We start from the raw sequence: 22,137 nt of genomic DNA, 5'->3' as shown, positions 1-22,137 counted from the left end.
AGGATTTTCCTTTCACGGTACTTAATGGAACAGAAATCAAGCGTTTCTGCTTTCAGCAAGAGATCATTCCGACCAGATCTTCCTTTCTGTGCTCTGCCCAGCAGATGTCCCACATCTGGCACAGTGAATACAATGTTGATATCTTTTTAATAAGAGAAACATACTAGACGCTTGTTGAATATAAAGGCTGGGTCACTAGATTAGTTACAAAACCAGGGAGATAAAGCCTTGAAAGGAGTTGGAGTAATTAAAAAAAAAATCAAACTTGAAAGAAGATGGAGAAGTTTTAAAAATTATTATTTATGGTTATGACAGGATTGGGTAATGCGTATAGAGATGTGCTTCCATACCGAAGCTCTAGAAGAGTGCCACAGTTTCAAACTGAGGGCCACACAAGCGTATCGAAAGTTCAAGCAACATTCAGTCAGAGGTTAAAACACATGTGGAATGATGTCCAGCATAGGGGAGTCGGAAAATAAACAGCGACTGGATTCACAAGGGGACTAGATATTCCAAGCCAACAAACACTGTTCAAGCTGATCAATAGTAGAACTGTATCCAGAAAAGCTTGTTCAGTTAAATGGACCACTGCCTGAGATAGTCACTGTGTGAATGTTACTAAAATTAACTACATGCGCAATCGCCCTGCACACCAAATCCTAGAATGCTTCAGTTCCCTATGATTTACATGAGGATTAAATTGGAGGATTAAAGAATAGTCCAGCTCACTGAGTGATTGAAGAGTTTGGGGTATAATTTCTTCTTGGGTGGTGGTGGAGAGCAGGGTTAAACGAAACTCCAACAGTTTTTACACTCCGCCCAATATTCATTTACAAGTCACTGGAATCTAAACTGCGGACTGTAAAACGATTTGTCATCACCCCTTTTACTGTGCCACGCAGGGTGAATTTCACTCTGTTTAAGTTAGGAAGTTCAGGTACAACTGACATAACTTAGAAAATGATCACTCCTTATAGACTGCAGGGAGTGTAATCGTTTGAGTGCGAGCTACAGTAAAGGCTTATCTTCAATGGGGCAGATTTTCCAACTCGGTGCCCGGAATAAAAAGTGGTGTAGCAGAACAGACACGCGTTGTAGAAACCACATGTTTTTCAATCCCATTCAACTCAAATTAAATTAAAATATGGTGTTTTCTATAACAGGAGGCTGATCCGTAATGCCAGATTAAAGTTCAATGCAATTGATAAAATCTACCGCACAAGCATTTACCGCGTTTAGTTCAGCTATACAGAGACTGAGTATATTCAGGGATATAGCTACGGCTTATTCAGCTAATAATTGCGTGGACTTACCCAAGCGATTGTGAAATTCTTGAAGAATTTTCTGGATAAAACAGGAAGAGACCTACTTCAGCAAGTTGTACAATAAATATTGCTGTACAGGTGGATTTGTTTAACTGCAAACGTATTCATTCACATTAAATCTAAACTTTTACAAACGTGCATTAAATGACTTATTAATACAGAATCAATACAGAAAAGATATACAGAAACATGTAAGATATTACCATATACCGCGTTACAAATCCTTTAGGATGCATCGTCTCCTCACACTAACCACGAATGATGCTGCCACTTATTGTTCTACCCCTCGGCCACATGCATATCAATTCTGAACAGCACAAAGGGAAATAAAAACACTTAACTGGGCAAATTCGCCCCAGTCTTAAGCTCCTGTCTGTTCTGAGATCGTCATTTCAAATAACATTTTTCTTTTTCCAGCCCAGACTATCCCTCTTTTGCCCAAATAATATGGTTGCATTTTGAATGTCGCAACTGAATATAGAATACACTGAAGCCCTTCACGTGACTATAGAGCCAATCACCTGCCTGTAAAACATGACTCACCTTGTTTCTTGTTGGGACGATTGACGAGTACCAGTGCAATCAGGGCAGCAACAAGAAAAAGTGTAAAAACTGAGGCTCTGATCGCGGTTGTGTGAATCTGCACTGGAATAAAATAAACATATCCCATGAATAACATAATACGGTTTCAAGTATGTACGGATATATTCATTTATTTATACAGTGCATCTTAAACATATAGATAAGCCCTGTGCCAGAATGAAGAATCCCATTGTGTGCATGTGTTGGTAATTTAGTGGATGAAAGATGATAGATAATTGCAGTAAATTGTACTCACGTCTGACTGAAACTGAAACCTGATTGTTCAGTTTCTTCACCTCGCTGTGCAAAGTAGTTGCTTTACCAAGGTAAGTCCCCGAATCGTCAGGCCGTGATGTTTCCTTAATGTAATAGTTGTGGTCTGCCGCTGAACTGGAGCGAAATATTTCAACCAAACAGGCGAGTTTTAACTGTTGGCCCTCAAGTAACTTATCTGAGGAAGGATGTTCTCCTTATCTGAGGAAGGATGTTCTCCTTATCGGAGGAAGGGTGTTCTTGCCATGGAGGGAGTGCAGCGCTGATTAACTGGACTGATACCTGGGATGACAGGAATGCCGTATGAGGAGCGATTGGGTCAATTGGGCTTATATTCGCTGGAGTTTTGAAGAATGAGAGGGGATCTCAATAAAACTTATAAAATTCTAAAAGGACTCGACAGATTAGATGCAGGAAGGATGTTCCCGATAGTCGGGGAGTCCAGAACCAGGGGTCACAGTCTAAGGATAAGGGGTAAGCCATTTAGAACAGAGATGAGGAGGAATTTCTTCACCCAGAGAGTGGAGAACCTGTGGAATTCTCTACCACAAAAGGAAGTGTGAGGCCAATTCATTAATTATTTTCAAGAAGGAGTTAGATATGTTGCTTAAGGCTAACAGGATCAAGGGATGTGGGTAGAAAGCAGGGACAGGGTACTGAATTTGGATGATCAGCCATGATCTTATTAAATGGCGGAGCAGGCTCGAGGGGTCGAATGGCCGACTCCTGCTCCTATCTTCTATGTTTCTATGTTTCAGGCTCAGCCCTCAGTGTAGGTTTGTAGAAGTGCTCTAGAAAATTGTACGAAATATGCATTTGATTGCTCATTTGGAAATTCAAAGATAGAGTTATGATTGCCAAGATCTAACGGAATGGAAGTGGTGCCCGAGACAGCGGAGGCTCAGAAGTTTTGCTTCCCGATGCTGCTGAGATTGGAGGGGAGATAATTCAATTTGGGCGCTGTGGATAACATCTGGCAGTAGATTTGTCATCCTTTATATACACAGCCCAATTTAGATACATAGAAACATAGATGATAGGAGCAGGTGTACGCCATTCGGCCCCTCGAGCCTGCTCCGCCATTCAATGAGTTTATGGCTGATCATCCAAACTCAGTACCCTGTCCCTGCTTTCTCCCCATATCCCTTGATCCCTTTAGCCTTAATAAATATATCTAACTCCTTCTTGAATATATTTAATGAATTGCGCTCAACTGCCTTCTGTGGTAGAGAATTCCACAGGTTCAACACTCTCTGGGTGAAGAAATTCCTCCTCATCGTAGTCCTAAATGACTTAGCCATTATCCTTAGACAGTGACCCCTGGTTCTGGACTCCCCCGCAATTGGGAAAATCCTTCCTGCATCTAGTCTGTCTAGTCCTGTTAGAATTTTATAAGTTTCAAAGAGATCCCATTTCATTCTCTTAAGCTTTAGCCAATACAAGACCAATCGACCCAATCTCTCTTCTTACATCATTCCTGCCATCCCAGGTATCAGTCTGGTGAATCTTCGCTGCACTCCCTCCATGGCAAGAACATCCTTCCTCAGACAAGTCGACCAAAACTGCACACAATACTCAAGGTGTGGTCTCACCAAGGCCCTGTACAACTGCAGCAAGACATCCTTGTTCCTGCACTCAAACCCTCTCACTACGAAGGCCAACATACCATTTGTCTTCTTAACCGCCTGCTGCACCTGCATGCTTACCTTCAGCGACTGGTGCACAAGGACACCCAGGTCTCATTGCACTTCCCCTTCACCCAATCTATTGCCGTTCAGATAATAATCACCCTTCCTGTTTTTGCCATCACAGTGGATTTATCCACATTATACTGCATCTGCCATGCATCTGCCCAATCACCTAACCAGTCCAAATCATACTGGAGTTTCTCGGCATCCTCCTCACAGCACACACGCCCACCCAGATTTGTGTTGTCTGCAAACTGGGAGATATTACATCTAGTTCCCTGGTCTAGATCATTAATACAGATTATGAATAACTGGGGTCCTAGCACCGAACTTGCGGTACCCCACTACTCACTGCCTGCCGCTCAGAAAATGATCAATTTACTCCAATTCTTTGCTTCCTGTCTGCCAAACAGTTCTCTATGCAAGGCAGTACCTTACCACCAATCCCATGTGCTTTAAATTTGCACGCTAATCTCTTCTGCGGCACCTTACTGAATGCCTTCAGAAAGTCCAAATACACCACATCCACTGGTTCTCCCTTATCTCTTCACAGAATCACAGAATCACAGAATCTACAGTGCAGATAGAGGCCATTTCGGCCCATCGAGCCTGTACCGACACATATCCCACCCTATCCCCGTAACCCCACGTATTTAATCCCCTAACACTAAGGGTCAATTTATCATAGCCAAATCAACCTAACCTGCACATCTTTGGACTGTGGGAGGAAACCGGAGCACCCGGAGGAAACCCACGCAGACACAGGGAGAATGTGCAAACTCCACACAGACAGTCGCCCGAGGCCAGATTTGAACCCGGGTCCCTGGCGCTGTGAGGCAACAGTGCTAACCACTATGCACCGTGCCCCCCTTCTATTGGTTATATCCTCAAAAAATTCCAGAAGATTATTGAAGCTTGATTCACCTTTTGTAAATCCATGTTGACTTTGTCCGATCCTCTCACTGTTTTCCAAGTGCTCTGCTATTACATCTTTTATAATGGACTCTAGCATTTTCCCCACTACTGATGTCAGGCTTACCGGTCTATAATTCATCTTTTTCACTCTAGCACCTTTTTAAATAGTGGGGTTACATTAGCTACCCTCCAATCCAAGGGAACTGTTCCAGAGTCTATAGAATTTTGGAAGATGACCAGCAATGCATCTATTATTTCTAGGGCCACTTCCTTAAGTACCCTAGGATGTAGATTATCAGGCCCTGGGGATTTATCGGCTTTCAATCCCATCAATTTCTGAACACCATTTCCCTACAAATTCTGATTTCATTCAGTTCCTCCCTCTCATTAGACCCTATGTTCCCCGACATTTCTTGGAGGTTATTTGTGTCCTCCTTTGTGAAGACAGAAACAAAATATGTATGTACTTGGTCTGCCATTCCTTTGTTCCCCATTTTAAATTCCACTGATTCTGACTGCAAGTGACCTATGCTTGACTTCACCAATCTTTTTCGCTTCACATATCTATAGAAGATTGTTCAGTCAGTTTTTATATTCCCTGCAATACTACTCACATACTCTATTGTCCCCCTCTTAATTCATCCCTTTGTCCTCCGTTGCTGAATATTTAGCTGCTCCCAATCCTCAGGGTTGCTGCCCGCTCTGGCCAATTTATATGTCGTCTGCTTGGATCTAATGCTGTCCCTAATTTCCCATGTTAGCCACGGTAGAGTCACATTTTTTTTGTTTTATTTTTATGCCAAACAGGTATGAACAAATTCTGTGGTTCATCCATGCGATCTTTAAATGTTTGCCATTGACTATCCATCGTCAACCCTTTAAGTAACGATCTGGGATCTATCCTAGCCAATTCACAACTCATACCATCGTAGTTTCCTTTATTTAAATTCAGGACCCGAGTCTCTGAGTCTAATACTTCACTCTCCATCTTAATGAAGAATTCTATCATGTTCTGATCGCTCCTCACCAAATGGCCTCGCACAACAAGACTGCTAATTAATCATTTCTCATTACATAATACCCAGACTAAGATAGCCTGATCACTAGTTGGTTCCTCGATATATTGGTCCAGGAAACCATCCCGTATACGCTCTAGGAATTCCTCCTCCACAGTATTGTTACTAATTTGGTTAGCCCAATCTATATGTAGATTAAAGTCACCCATGATAACTGCTGTGCCCTTAATGCACACATCTCTAATTTCCCATTTCATGCCATCACCAACCTCAGCATTACTCTTTGTGGGCCTGTATACAACTCCCACTAACGTTTTCTGCCACTTGCTATTTCTCAGCTTCAACCATACAGATTCCAGATCATCAGAGCTAATATCCTTCCTTAATTATGTGTTAATCTACACTTTAACTAGCAATGCTACCCCACCTCCTGTTCCTTTTTGCCTGCCTTTCCTGAATATTGAATACCCCTGGATGTTGAATTCCCAGCTTTGGTCACCCTGGCTCCATGTCTCCGTAATCCCAATTATATCATCTATTTGCACAGCTAATTCATTCACCTTATTACGAATGCTCCTCTCATTAAGACGCAAAGACTTCAAGCTTTTTTTTTTAAACATTCTTATGCAGGAAACAATTATTACTTACTGTGGCCGTCTTTGATTTACACCCTTGATTTCTATGACTGCCACTTTGCTTGTCTCCTTCCTGTCTTTTGCTGCTATCCTTGCTTCCCTAGCCTCTGTCTCACTGCACAGGTACCCAAACCCCTGCCATTTTAATTTAAGCTCTCCCCGACAGCACGAGCAAACACTCCCCCTAGGACATTGGTCCTTGTCCTGCCCAGGTGTGAACTGTCCAGTTTGTACTGGTTTGACCTCCCCCAGAACCGGTTCCAATATCCAAGGGATTTGATTCCCTCCCCCTTGCACAATTCCTCTAGCCAAGTATTCATCTGAAATATCCTTCTATTTCTACTCCGACTAGAAGGTGGTACTGGTAGCAATCCTGAGATTACTACCTTTGAGGTCCTATGTTTTAATTTACCTCCTAACTCCCTGTAGTTATCTTTCAGGACCAAATCCCTGTTTTTACCTGTATCGTTCGTACCTATATGCACCATGACAACTGGCTGTTCTCCCTTCCCCTGCAGAATGTCCTGCAGCCACTCCGAGACCCTTGACTCTTGACACTAGCACCAGTGAGGCAACACACCATCCTGGAATCTCGTTTACAGCCGCAGAAACGTCTATCTATTCCCCTTACACTAGAATCCCCCATTACTTCAGCTCTCCCGCTCGTTTTCCCCCCCGTCCTGTGCAACACAACCACCCACGGAGCAAGGAAGTTGGCTACTGCTGCCTTCCCCCGATAGGCCATCTCCGTTCAAAATCAAATGAGGCTCTCAGCACAGTATAGAGCACTGTAATTCAGGTTACTACACCAATATTGATCGCCCGTCTCCATCTTCTACTTTGGCAGCAGTTGGAATTAATATAGGAAAGCCTGATCCTGGAACTACATTAATTCCTAATGCAGTCCACTTGAGACTACCCTACTATCTCCAGCCTGGTATTGATTCGTACTGACTATGCTAATTTGTCTCAGGCGCTGGTGAATAACGGGCAGTGGTGATAAATGAGCGCCTGATATTCAGTAATAGTGCAGTCAATCACAGTCGACCTGATTTTCCGATTGGAGGCTTCCTGCGTGCGGATGCCTCTGATCGGAAAAAATCTACGCACTTACTTGCTGGATCCCTATGTCCCGAGACTTCCGATCCGAGGCCGCTGCAGAATGAAATACGCAGAGGCCCAGGTATCCCATCGGTGCATGTGATCAGCATGCGCTCTTGGGATCACGTGGGACATGGGGAACCAATCAAAGAAGGAAATCCCCATTTACACTTTTGGCAGGTCTCTACGCGTAGATCTCTCAAAAGTATGAATGGGGATCACATTTAAAAAGAGATAAATATTAATTCAATTGAAAAATTCATGTATTTAAAATTAGTTAAAATTAAATTAAATTTAATATTAAATAAAAATTTAATTGTTTGAAAAAAGTAATTAAAGTTTTTTACTGGCCTAAAAATAAACATACATTTTGAAAAGGTATTTTTAAACTTAAAAATGAGTAAAATCTTTTAATTTTTTTATTTATGTAAACTCTAATGCTGGTAAAAACAGGCCTTGCGCCTGCTTTTAACAGGTGTAAGATTTTTAAAAGTTTTAAGCGGGCGGAAGATTTGCAGCAACCGTAACTCCCTGCCCGCAGAGGCACTTCTCCTGAGCAGGTGGATGATACATCAAGCGGTTTCTTGACAGATCACAAGTGCTTTTCAGCGCATGCACTTCGCATGCCTGAAACCGGCACTTGCGAGGCCCCTACAGATGCGTACACACCTCGTACACAACCGTGGGAGTCGGAAAATGCAGCCCACTGTATTTCTGGTGCTAGATATAACGGGCGGCCGGTCAATACTGCCGGTTTTTCACAAACGCCCAAATCAAATTTCTAGTTCAGTAACTCTGCACTATTCCAGTAACATAAACACTACTCTACTTAAATGCAATGGTATCTAACGCAAGCGCTCCACCTGGTAAATCATTCTATATTACAGCACTCGTCTACCTAAAGTACATTCTTTTCAGTTGTACCCTCCCGCTTTGATTGATAATTATGCATTGATGATCCTTCCTTCCTGCCTTCGGATTCAGAGGATAAAACTTACCCTATTCGCTCTATCATCACACTTACATTGTTAAAAAAAACACTAATACATGTCCTCTTAGCCTTGGGTTCTCTTCTAGTATCAGTCCCAGTAGCTCAAGACTATCCTGATCATTACATTTTCCATCCCTGGTGCCACGTTGGTGAATCAAAACTGCCTGTTTTCTATTATTATAATGCTCTCTTTAGAATGGAAGTACTCCAATTGTCCACTTTATCAGTGGCCTGACGAATGTTTTGTATAAATATATTGATATACCTATCAATTCATCCAATGAAAAGCGACGAGTTAAGACAGTAACTATAGGTTTTTATTGGCTAAATAACAGAGCCCACCCTCGTGGGTGATCGGATCCAACAAGGAGGAATACCAGCCAGTCGACCACCTTTATACCTGGGCAAGTAGGTGGAGCCATGGGCGGAGTCAGCAGTGGTCAGCCCAGGTATAACAGCGTGACAAGAGACGACCTCGTGTAGTGATACAACAGTGTAAACAGTGATAACCATAGTGTAACGATATAACAGTGATAACCATAGTGTAACGATAGTGAACGATAAAAGTGGTTTACCACATATATAAAAATTGATCTACCCTTGTTCTATATGCCCGGATTTATTCATTTATTTATTAAGTCCTTTTTAAACTTATAGATAAGCCCTGTGCCAGACTGAAGAATCCCGTTGTGAGCATGTGTTGGTACTTTTGTGGAATAAAAATGATAAATAATTGCTGTAAATTGTACTCACGTCTGACTGAAACTGAAACCTGATTACTCAGTTTCTTCACCTCGCTGTTCAACGTTGTTGCTTCACACCGGTAAATCCCCGAATCTTCTGACCGAGATGTCTCCTTGATGTAATAAATGTTGCCTGCCGCTGTATCGAGAGCTTGTCCATCTTTGTAAAATAGGATTCTCAAAGGAGAACTGGAGCGATATACCTTAACCAAGCATTCGAGATTTAACTGTTGACCCTCAAATAATTGAGATTCGGACTCAGCCCTCAATTCCGGCTTGGAGAAGGCCTCTATATAAAAAAAAAATATGAATTTGCCAACTATAGCATCTATCACAGACTTAATTTCTGTGTTAGCACAACACATGTTAATGATCATACAGTGAAATATGTACAGCGGCTCAGAGAAGGACCCTTACAATAATCATTGCGCTCTGCTTTCAGGAGAGTGCATTTTGGGATAGCGCCAGCAGATAGATGTCAAGGAAGATGTTACAGCTTCCAAGCTTACGGCACCTTTCAGGAGCGTGCATTTTGGGATAGCGCCAGCAGATAGATGTCAAGGAAGATGTTACAGCTTCCAAGCTTATGGCACCTTTCAGGAGCGTGCATTTTGGGATAGCGACAGCAGATAGATGTCAAGGAAGATGTTACAGCTTATAAGCTTACGGCACCAGCAACAATTCCCGGGCTGACCAGTTATTGAATCACTTGTTTCGTTCTGCTGCAGAGGTACGTATAACAACTCACCTATCACTGTAACCAAGAAGAATTCGCTGCGTAGAGGAGGTTCTGTTGCCTCATTTGAAACCCCGCAACTGTAATCTCCTTGGATGCTTTTGTTGACGTTACCGATTTGGTGAGTAATTTCGCTTAGGTCGGATTCCTCTCGGTAGATTTCATTACTTGAGTCTTTGTAGAAAATGTACGTAATCGGGGTAGAACCGTTGGACACTGAGCAGGTTAATGACACGGTGTCTCCTTCCATTAACTCTTTACCAGGGCTGATTGCCAGTTCCGGTTTGGATACTGTCATTCCTATAAATATATCCACATGTTAATTACACTGCTTTGTTAGAATTTGTGGTGCTACTTTCAAAGTGAAATAGGGCTTTCATCATAATAAAGAGCCTCGTCATTTAGGTTACCACACCAATATTAGGCGCCCTACTCCATCTCCTACTTGGGCAGTAGGCGCATTTAATAGAGGAAATCGTGATCCTGGAACTACAATGATTCCTACAGCAATCCACTTATGAACACCCTACTATATTTAGCCTGCTCCTGATTCCTACTGACTCTGCTAGTCAAAGGCAGGAAGGCTGCACTATTCCAGAATCATAAACACTATTCTACCTAAAATTAATGGTATCTAACTCCACCGCTGTATCTGGCAAATCATTCTATGTTTCAGCAATCCTCTCATAAGGATGTTTTTTTCCAAACGCTACCCTCCCGCTTATAGTGATAAATAAGCATTGATGGTGCCTCCTTCCTGACTTCGCATTCAGTGGAAATACGTTTCCCTGTTCGCTCTATCGTCACCCTTACCTTGTAAAAAACACTAATAAATGTCCGCTAAGCCTTGGTTACTCTTATAATATCAGTCCCAATAGCTCAAGCCTAGCCTGATCATAAGTGTTTCCATGCATGGCGCCATGTTGGTGAATTAACACTGCCCGTTTTCTATGAGTTTAATGTTCTTTTTGCAAATCACTGCCCCCAATTGCACATATTATCTGTGGCACAATGAATATTTTGTATCAATATACAAATATTTATCTACTATTCAATTCATTTATGCAGTGCGTTTTAAACATATAGGTAAGCCGTGTACCAGAAGGAAGAATCCCATTGTGTGCATGTGTTGGTAATTTAGTGAATGAAAGATGATAAATAATTGCAGTACATTTTACTCACGTCTGACTGACACTGAAACGTGATTGCTCAGTTTCTTCACCTTGCTGTTCAGAGTAATTGCTTCACACCGGTATATCCCTGAATCGTCAGGCCCAGATGCATCCTTGATGTAATAGTTGTGGTCTGCTGCTGAAATGAGAGCTTGTCCATCTTTGTAAAATACGTAACTCAAAGAAGAACTGGTGGGAAATGTTTCAACCAAACAGGCGAGTTTTAGCTGTTCGCCCTCAAATAATTGAGCTTCAGGCTCAGCCCGCAGTGTAGGTTTGGAGAAGAGCTCTATCAAATAGAACAAAATATGCATTTGATTGCTCCTTTGAAAATTCAAAGATAGAGTTATGATTGCCAAGAGCTAACGGAATGGAAGGGGTACCCGAGGCAGCAGAGGCTCAGAGTTTTGCTTCCCCACGCTGCTGAAATTAGAGGTGAGAGAATTCATGTTTGGACGCTGTGAAAAACCGATGGCAGCAGATTGGTCATCCGCTATATACACAGCCCAATTTCTATTCCATTGAATGCCGATACGCTTTAGCACACATAATTTTAACTGTTACCCCCATAAGTAATAAGACATTGTCTGACTAAACACCCTGCTGTTTCTGACCAGGTTCTGCTCGGTGCTGTATCAGGCAGACGGAAACAGAGGTGATAATTTTGCCTTGGGTCATTGTGGTAAAATGTGCGCTATTGAATCTTGCGCCAATTGTACACCACGCACGATATTCCTGTCCATTGCAGACGTTGGGAGGCAAAAACTGCGGGACATATAATTGGAGGAAAATTCATTATCGCCCATTCCGAACTGTTGTAGGGAACTAATATTACCCACTATGAATGGGCACTGGTCTTCAAACTTTGAATCTATTAAAAGTGTGATTTTCAGCAAATGCATGGATTTTGTAAGAGGCATATGGCGCTATGATTTAAACAGGGCTGCTCCAAAATTGATTTACTACGTGACAACATTATTTACGAGGCTGGATCCCTCCTCTATGTTTACTTAACTATAATTGCCTGAAGAATTATTTAAATGAAAGATGAACAATAATTACAGTTGGTTGTCCCTACCATTTACCGAAATGTACACCTCATCACTCTCCTTTTTCACACCGCGTTTCAAAGCATTTGCTTCACACTGGTAAGTCCCCGAGTCGTTCAACGAAGCTGCCCCCATGTGCTTAAATGCGTTGTATGAACTCAAGCTCAGAACTTCGCCATTTTTGTAAAATGTGTATCTGATCATAACATTGTGCCAGAATATTGGAACAAAGCAGGTCAATTTCAAATGTTGTCCTTCAAATATTTCAACTGCAGGCTCAGTCGTCAGTTCGGGTTGGGAGAAGAGTTCTGTGAAAACAGAATCTGTATTGACAGATAAAGGTTCCTATGACAGAGTTAAACAAATTGGTGACGATATTAATCAGAGAAAGGCAATATGATAATCGCCACCAGGGGGCGGTCATACTGAACGATTCCCTGGCTAATCAGCAGCTCTATTGTGGAACTCTAGAACAGGCAACATTATCATACTGTAATGGAAGTCCCCTCTTATTTATGTTTGTGGCGAAGTTAATCTGCTTACTATATCTGCTGAAACAGAAAATCCACTCTGGGCAAAACATATGCTTCAGCAGGAATCTTCCAGTGCAACTTTTCTCTCTTAGCCATTCCCTGCTGTGTCCCACCATTTACAATGATCAGGGTGATCTCCCTAAATGTTCACAGCTACATCGCTCAGTTACCAGCCAGCCCCAAACTCAACTGTAAACAACTGGAATTATAAAGAATCGAGGTTCTGGTGGCCAGGGCGTGGGATCTGTGAATGATATATTGCACCCACTGAGAAGACAAGGATATCCAAGGGGATCTTCTCCAAGATTTTAGTAGGTGTCTGTGATAAAGTCCACGCCAAATACATAAGGGAAAAGAGCTAAAGAGAGGTGAGAGGCGCACAAAACGTATTCTATCCTTCCACAAAGTCCGTCAGCGAACACACCACTGTTGTTCCAGGAACTCAAGAGGACCTGCTAGTGATTATTGTCAACACCTCTTCCTGGTTGTTGTGGAGAGGCAACATCATAGGCCGGTTTCGTGGGAGAAAACTCCCCGTCAGTCTCTAGATGCGGCATTGTGATAAAGTGGGTAGCTGCCAACTGATCTCCCGAGGTGGGAAAGGAGGAGAAAGATATCTGCCGGCGCTGGCAGGGGGGGAAATCCACCCTGGGTTAAATATCGGCTAAAGTAGCACGTTTTTAAATAAACATTATATGACCTAACGGGAACAAATTCTTCTGAGATCATGCTGCTATGTTTAATTTTGTCCAGATTCAGAATTTATCGGATTGTACACCTGTAATATGGAAACATATTCAAAAGATTGAAGTGTTGCATACGTACCTTGAACGTGAACATGAACACTTCGAGATTCCTTATTGCCAATAGTACAAAGGTACAATCCGCTGTCTTTTGACCTATTCACTCTAATGCTATGCAGAACTTTCCAATTATTCAACTTCATTGAGTGGATCCTTCTATTGTCTTTGAAAAAGTCAACATCTTTATTCCACCAAAAATAATTTCTGTACCGACAATTCAGATTCAGAACATCTCCTCCCAAAACTGAAGGTGGGTCAACCTGTAAGGCCACATCGCGATCTAATGTTGGGAACAAAATTTCATGGTTATAGTTTCACAAATGCTTAACTCAAACTGAGAACTGCTTCTCCAACAGCCTGAATACATTGGACACGTTATGTAACCTCAATCCCAACTCCAAACAAGCCTGGGACAAATGAAGCACAGAAAGGAAGCAGTGGCCAGATGGTATTGAATTTACTGATGGTTCCAATTGTGGTTTATTGATATTGCTCTCTTCCTGCAGCACTTCTGCACCATTTGGCCCAGCTCTTCTTAGTTTGGAACTCTGAAAATAATCTGTGTGGGAGCAGTGAGGAGCGGCGGAGCTTAAAACCGGCAGCGAGGCCCGACCAGAGCATCAGACCTGTGTGGTAGCAGTGAGGAGCGGTGGAGCTTAAAACCGGCAGCGAGGACCGACCAGAGCATCGGACCTGTGTGGGAGCAGTGAGGAGCAGCTAAGCTTAAAACCGGCAGCGAGGCCCGACCAGACCATCGGACCTGTGTGGGAGCAGTGAGGAGCGGCGGAGCTTAAAACAGGCAGCGAGGCCCGACCGGAGCAACGGATCTGTGTGGGAGCAGTGAGGAGCGGCAGAGCTTAAAACCGGCAGCGAAGCCCGACCAGAGCATCGGACCTGTGTGGGAGCAGTGAGGGGCGGCGGAGCTTAAAACCGTCAGCGAGGCCCGACCAGAACATCGGACCTGTGTGGGAGCAGTGAGGAGCGGTGGAGCTTAAAACTGGCAGCGAGGCCCGACCAGAGCATCGGACCTGTGTGGGAGCAGTGAGGAGCGGCAGCGAGGCCCAACCAGAGCATCGGGCCTGTGTGGGAGCAGTGAGGAACAGCGGAGCTTAAAACTGGCAGCGAGGCCCGACCAGAGCATCGGACCTGTGTGGGAGAGTGAGGAGCGGCTTACCAATTCAACAGCAGGGAGAGAGATAAAAAGTAATCAAAGTGTGACGTCACCAGGAAGCAGGTAAGTGATTGGTTGGTGAGTATATCTCTCTTTTTTAAAAATTTAACTCTGTGGTTTATAGTTTCTAAGGTCTCTCTGGTATAGCGGGGACTGTTGGTAAACCAGTTAACTTTAGTGTAATTAGTGGGATTGATTTAATTTAAATTCAATTAATTAAAGGCTAAGTCATGGCAGGACAGCCTGGCCCCGTGGTATGCTCCTCCTGCGCTATGTGGGAACTCAGACATTTCCTGTGTCCCTGACAACTAGATGTGCAGGAAGTGCATCCAGCTGCAGCTACTGACAGACCGCATTGCGGCACTGGAGCTGCAATTTGATGCATACTGGAGCATTCGTGATGCTCAGGACATCATGAATATCACGTTTAAGGAGTTGGACACACCGCAGGTAGAGGTTGGACAGGAAGAAAGGGAACGGGTGAGCAACAGGCAGAGTACTAGGTGCAGGCAGGAAGTGCAGGGGTCCCCTGTTGCCATCCCCTTCTCCAACAGATACACCACTTTGAGTACTGTTGGGGGGGGATGCCTTATCAGAGGAAGGCAGCAGCAGCCAACTTCCTGGCACCAGGGGTGGCTCTGCTGCACAGAATGGGAGGAAAAAGAGGGGCAGAGCTATAGTAATAGGGGGTCCTATTGTAAGGGGAATAGATAGGCGTTTCTGTGGACACAAACGAGACTCCAGGATGGTGTGTTGCCTCCCTGGTGCAAGGGTCAAGTATGTCTACGAGTGGCTGCAGAACATCTTGGAAGGGGAGGGTGAACAGCCAGTTGTCATGGTGCATATCGGCATCAACGATATAGGTAAAAAGAGGGATGAGGTCCTAAAAGCAGAATATAGGGAGTTAGGAGATAAATTAAAAAACAGGACCTCACAGATAGTAATCTCAGAATTGCTACCAGTGCCACGTGCTAGTCAGAGCAGAAATAGAAGGATACTTCAGCTGAATACGTGGCTAGAGGAATGGTGCCAGGGGGTGGGTTTCAAGTTCCTGGGATATTGGAACCGGTTCTGGGGGAGGCGGGACCAGTTCAAACCGGACGGTCTGCATCTGGGCAGGGCTGGAACCGATGTCCTGGGGGAGTGTTTGCTAGTGCAGTGGGGGAGGGATTAAACTAAAATGGCAGGGGGTTTGGAACCTGAGCAGGGAGACAGAGGAAAGGAAAACAAGGATAAAAGCAAAAGATAGGAAGGAGAAAAACAAAAGTGGCAGTCAGAGAAATCAACGGTTTAAATCAAACGTGGCCACAGTAAATAATAATTCTAATAGGTCTAAGAGCGTTAAAAAAACAAGCCTGAAGGCTTTGTGTCTTAATGCAAGGAGCATTTGTAATAAGGTGGATGAATTGACTGCGCAAATAGAGGTAATCGAATATGATTTGCGTGGGATTACAGAAACGTGGCTCAAGGATGGCCAAGACTGGGAACCCAACATCCAGGGGTATTCGAAATTCAGGAAAGATAGGAAAAAAGGAAAGGCAGGTGTGGTAGCATTACTGGATAAAGTAGGGATTAACACAATTGTAATGAAGGATATTAGCTCTGATGATGTGGAATCTGTATGGGTAGAATTGAGGAAATACTAAGGGGAACAAAACGTTAGTGGGGGTGCTATATAGACCTCCAAACAGTAAGGCAGAGGTTGGGGATGGCATTAAAAGGGAAATTAAAGAAGCGTGCATTAAGGGTGACTTTAAACTACATATAGATTGGGCGAACCAAATTAGTAACAATACTGTGGAGGAGGAATTCCTGAAGTGTTTACGGGATGGTTTCCTGGACCAATATATCGAGGAACCAACCAGAGATCAGGCCTTCTTAGACTGGGTATTATGTAACGAGAAAGGAATAATTAGCAATCGTGTTGTACGAGGCCCCTTGGGTCGGAGCGATCATAATATGATCGAAATCTTCATTAAGATGGAGAATGAAGTAGCTGACTCAGAGACTAGCGTACTCAATTTAAATAAAGGAAACTACGATGGTCTGAGGAGCGAGTTGGGTAAGATTGATTGGGGAATGGCACTCAAAGGGTTGACAGTGGATAGGCAATGGCAAACATTCAAAGACCAAATGGATGAGCTACAGAATTTGTTCATCCCAGTTTGGCATAACAATAAAACAAAAAAGGTGACTCAACCGTGGCTAACAAGGGAAATTAGGGATAACATAAGATCCAAGGAGAGGACATATAAATTGGCCAGAAAAAGCAATAATCCTGAGGGTTGGGAGCAGTATAGGATTCAACAAAGGAGGACAAAGGGATTAATTAAGAAAGGGAAAATAGAATATGAGAGTAAGCTTTCAGGGAACATAAAAACTGACTGTAAAAGCTTTTATAGATATGTGAAGAGAAAAAGGTTGGTGAAGTCAAGCGTAGGTCCCTTGCAGTCAGAATCAGGGGAATTTATAATGGGGAACAAGGAAATGGCAGGCCAACTAAATACATATTTTTGTCCTCTCTTCACAAAGGAGGACACAAATAACCTCCCAGAGGTGCCGGGCGATGCGCCATCAATTACTCAAAAGGCTGAGGTTAAGCGAGTAACAACTAAAGAATGAAGGTCTAGTCTCGAGTGGTCGATCCGTCCAAAATACTAAGGGACTGGGAGGTAGTCACTAATATACCTGGAATAGTGGGAGGAGTCAGCCGAGGCATGTCCAGACCTGTACCTAGTGGAATACACATACACATACGGACAGGTATAACAGTGGTTTACCACACCGGGGTACATAGGTCTGATGAAAGGGTGGAACTGAAAGAAATCAGTATTTGTAGGGAAATGGTGTTAGGAAAATTGATGGGACAGAAGGCCGATAAATCCACAGGGCCTGATAATCTACATCCCAGGGTATTTAAGGAAGTGCCCCTAGAAATAATAGATGCATTGCTGGTCATCTTCCAGAACTCGATAGACTCTGGAACAGTACCCATGGATTGGAGGGTAGCTAATCTTACCCCACTATTCAAAAAAGGTGGAAGAGAAAAGGCAGGAAATTATAGACCGGTAAGCCTGACATCGTAGTGGGCAAAATGCTAGAGTCCATTATAAAAGATGTAATAGCAGAGCACTTGGAAAGCAGTGACAGGATCGGACAAAGTCAACATGGATTTACAAAAGGTAAATCATGCTTGACCAATCTTAGGGAATTTTTTACGATGTAACTGGTAAAATAGATAAGGGAGAACAGTGGATGTGGTGTATTTGGACTTTCAGAAGGCTTTCGATAAGGTCCCACATAAGAGATTAGCGTGCAAAATTAAGGCACATGGGATTGGGGGCATGGTATTGACTTGGATAGCGAACTGGTTGGCGGACAGAATGCAAAGAGTTGAAATAAACGGGTCATTTTCCGAGTGGCAGGCAGTGACTAGTGGGGTAACACAAGGATCGGTCCTATGACCCCAGCTGTTCACAATATACATTAATGATCTGGACGAGGGAATTGGATGTAATATCTCCAAATTTGCAGACGACACAATGCTGTGTGGGAGGGTATGCTGTGAGGAGAATGTCGTGAAACTCCAGTATGATTTGGACAGTTTGGGTGATTGGGAAGAAACATGGCAAATGCACTATAATGTGGATAAATGTGAGGTTATCCACTTTGGTGGCAAAAGCAGGAAGGCAGATTATTATTTGAATGGCAATAGATTGGGAGAAGGGGAAGTGCAAAGAGACCTGGGTGTTCTTGTGCACCAGTCGCTGAAGGTAAGCATGCAGGTGCAGCAGGCAGTTAAGAAGGCAAATGGTATGTTGGCCTTCGTAGCAAGAGGGTTCGAGTACAGGAACAAGGATATCTTGCTGCAGTTGTAGTGGGACTTGGTGAGACCGCACCTTGAGTATTGTGTGCAGTTTTAGTCGCCTTATCTGAGGAAGGATGTTCTTGCCATGGAAGATTCATTAGGCTGATACCTGGGATGGCAGGAATGACGTATGAGGAGAGATTGTGTCGATTTGGCTTATACTCACTGGAGTTTAGAAGATTGAGAGGGGATCTCATCGAAACCTATAAAATTTTGTCAGGCCTGGACAGAGTAGATGCAGGAAGGATGTTTCCGATGGCCGGAGAGTCCAGAACCAGGGGTCATAGTCTAAGGATAAGGGGTAAGCCATTTAGGACTGAGATGAGGAGGAATTTCTTCACCCAGAGAGTGGTGAACCTGTGGAATTCTATGCCACAGTTGGCGGTGGAGGCCAGTTCATTAAATATATTCAAGAAGGAGTTGGATATATTTCTTAAGGCTAAAGGGATCAAGGGATATGGGGAGAAGGCAGAGACAGGATACTGAATTTGGATGATCAGCCATGATCTCATTGAATGGCGGAGCAGGCTCGAGGGGCCGAATGGACTACTCATGCTCTTATCTTCTATGTTTCTATGTTTCTAAACCCGCCGTATATGCTATCCATTGATTTCAATATTAGGAAATTCCACCGGATTCTGTGAGGAACATTCCACCCTCCCCACCAGATTCTGGAAGCAGTGCATCCAGCTCATTTTGCATTCTGAGACGCCCAGCGGACACAGGGTGCCAGAGGTGCGTTGTTAACATAAGGGAAAGAGTGCCCCAAATCTTCAAGGCCTCAGCTTTAAGCCTGACTCTGCTACAATATCCAATCTATTAGCATCAAATCCTGCTATGTTGGGATGGTCGTACGTTGGTTTATATACACATCAGTAGCCCCGAGATCACGGCTACTAGTCTCATGTTAGCTTTGAAGTGCGGCTTTCAGGTTGCAGCCGAAGATTAACAGTTCAAAGTCCTCCAATACCTACGATCGGCAGGCAGGAGTTTGGGAGGTGAGAATTTAATTCAAGGGCAGCACGGTGGCATAGTGGTTAGCACTGTTGCCTCACAGCACCAGGGACCCAGGGACCCAGGTTCGAATCCGGCCTCGGGTGACTGTCTGTGTTGAGTTTGCACATTCTCCCCGTGTTTGCGTGGGTTTCCTCCGGGTGCTTCGGTTTCCTCCCACAGTCCAAAGATGTGCGGGTTAGGTTGATTGGCTATGATAAATTGACCCTTAGTGTTAGGGGGATTAAATACGTGGGGTTACAGGGATCGGGTGGGATATGTGTCGGTGCAGGCTCGATGGGCCGAAATGGCCTCTATCTGCACTGTGGGGTTTCTGTGATTTCTGTGATTCTGTGAACTACCTACTTTTTTATCACTTTAGGATGCCCTTGGTTCCTCACAAAGACTTTGGTTGGCAGATTATGTGGACGAAATCTTCACCACCAGTATTCTTCAAGAGCCCTCTCTCTTGGGCCCGCCATGACTAATTGAATAGGAAGCCATTGTGGTAGACTGGAAGACCCCCTCCAGACTCATAGTTCATTGCACACAGTATTTACAGCAGAGAGCCAGGCCATTCGGGTATTATCCACCACACTGGTCTCTTCCCACCTTTCAGCATCTACCCCATCCACATATCCTCCTATTGCTTTCTCCCTCATATTTTTATCTAGCTTCACATTTAATGCAGTTTCCTCAAGTACTCCCTGTGGTAGAGAGTTCGACATTCTAACCACCGTCTTATTACTAACCCTAGCAGTCCCAGTGATATGAGCACGGGGATGCCCATGAAATCGCCCAGCAGTGAGAGAGCACGGAAATGAAATGCAAATGACCTCCAACGACATTTCCCGATAGTTCTCAGGAGCAACCGAGAAGGAGACCTCCCCTCCTATGGATTCATGGGGCCCTTACAGTTAATGCAGTGTGTTATTTTGCCAGATGCGACCCAGAAGCTTGCCTACAGTGCCCACATTGGAATGTTTTCCCAATAATTGCAAATGCTTACCAATTTCAACAGAACTTTTCTGGTAAAAGAATGTTCTTCGAATCGTTTTCCATCTTTCCACAAATTACCAAGCAGCAAGTTTTGGAGGAAAACAACAAAGACAGTGACCAACCTGTTACGGTGAGGTTTACTTCCGGTGAGACCCACTTCCTGTAGCCTATTCTGCGTTCACACCGATAAGATGCCTCATCTGTTATTTGCACTTTAGTTATGATGTACTGAGATTGAGAATTTCCATGTATTAACTGTTCTTTTCGATACCACAGGAAGTATCCTGTCCCTATCTGGTCAGGCACCAAACACTTCAGGATAATTGTTTCACCTGACAGCGCGGCTCTTGGATTTACTTCAAGATTTAAAATCATATCAGAAGCTGAAAATATGTAAGAAATATAAAGTAAGTACAAAGTGGAATATGTTAAACGACATGTTTGAAATCCTATAGTAGATTTCCTTTAACGTGCAGCTACAGTAATCACTTCAGTAATGAACACATCCATAATCCGAAAATCCGTAGCGACAGGTGTGGCTTTAGAAAGTCACGTGTCTCTCCTTATGTTCAGCTGAAGCCCCGTATGTTGGTCAAACGTTCATCAATTAACTTTTTACTTCGAAACCCGATTCTACCAATCAGCAACAAACTCGTCCGTCTCTCAAGGAACGACTGGTATTTGTTGATCGGGTGTGGTGAGACTAAAGGAGCTGGGATTGTTCTATTTAGAGCAGAGCTGGTTGAAGGGAGTTGAGCCAGAATGGTATCAGGGAAGAGGGACTTGAATTTTCTGGACTTGCCACACGCTTCATCCCAGAGATCATTTGGGATTTTTGTTCAAGTATGTAATATGTTTGATACACTGTCTTACGATTTACTGAGAGGCCTCTTTAAAAGCTTAACTTTTCGGGACAAGAGCTGAGCTGACTGTGGGTCAAAGTTCACGGACCGATGGTGGCCACTTCCAGCGGTTTGACTCAGCAGCCAATAATCAACAATAGGCGTGGCCCGCTAACTCGCCTCTGCGACAATAACGTGTTGTTTCGAACCCCACTCCCGAGGCTGCTGGTGTCATTATTGCAGGAAATAAAGTCCTTCTGATGAGACATTATATCGAGGCCCCATATCCCCTCTTAGGTGGGCGTTAAAAACCCCGCAAAAATAATTGGTTAAGCAATCCCTCAACCAGCAGAAGTGAAAAGATGATCTGGTCATTATTACACTGTTGTTTGTGGGAGATTGCTCTGCCCGAATTAGCTGTCACTTAGCTCACGTTACATCAGTTATTATAGTTGAAAAGTACTTAGTTGTCTGTGAAGTGCTATCGGACCTCATGAAAGACGCTATATAAATGCTTATTTTTCTGTCATTTTGCTATTTTCTATGATTTAATGTGTCAAAGTTCACCTACCGATGGTAACCACATCCGGAGTCTCACTCCTCTCCCATTTGTTCGACCACAGCTCACACTGGTAAGAGCCTCCACTGCTTGATGGCCAGCACGGACAGGTTGGGCCGAAGGGCCTCTTTCTGTGCAGTATA

At 43.7% G+C, this 22,137-nt stretch overlaps 1 protein-coding gene across 1 annotated transcript; it reads right to left on the bottom strand.

Moving 5' to 3' along the window:
- Nucleotides 1–7,878: 7,878 nt before the first annotated feature.
- LOC147085024 (Fc receptor-like protein 2) lies at nucleotides 7,879–21,103 on the bottom strand. Its single transcript, XM_085979404.1, has 8 exons — nucleotides 21,064–21,103; nucleotides 20,716–20,976; nucleotides 13,585–13,842; nucleotides 12,256–12,549; nucleotides 11,188–11,466; nucleotides 10,018–10,305; nucleotides 9,280–9,558; nucleotides 7,879–7,886 (listed from the first exon to the last, which is right to left on the bottom strand). The coding sequence occupies exons 1-8, from the start codon at nucleotides 21,101–21,103 to the stop codon at nucleotides 7,879–7,881; spliced, it is 1,707 nt and encodes a 568-aa protein (XP_085835530.1).
- Nucleotides 21,104–22,137: the final 1,034 nt, after the last annotated feature.

The sequence above is a fragment of the Somniosus microcephalus genome, unplaced genomic scaffold (genome assembly GCF_052327205.1).
Source record: "Somniosus microcephalus isolate GS21.2 unplaced genomic scaffold, FLI_Smic_1.0 unresolved_chr9, whole genome shotgun sequence".
In the NCBI taxonomy this organism is placed as follows: Eukaryota; Metazoa; Chordata; class Chondrichthyes; order Squaliformes; family Somniosidae; genus Somniosus; species Somniosus microcephalus.
This window is presented reverse-complemented; position numbering and strand designations above follow the sequence as displayed.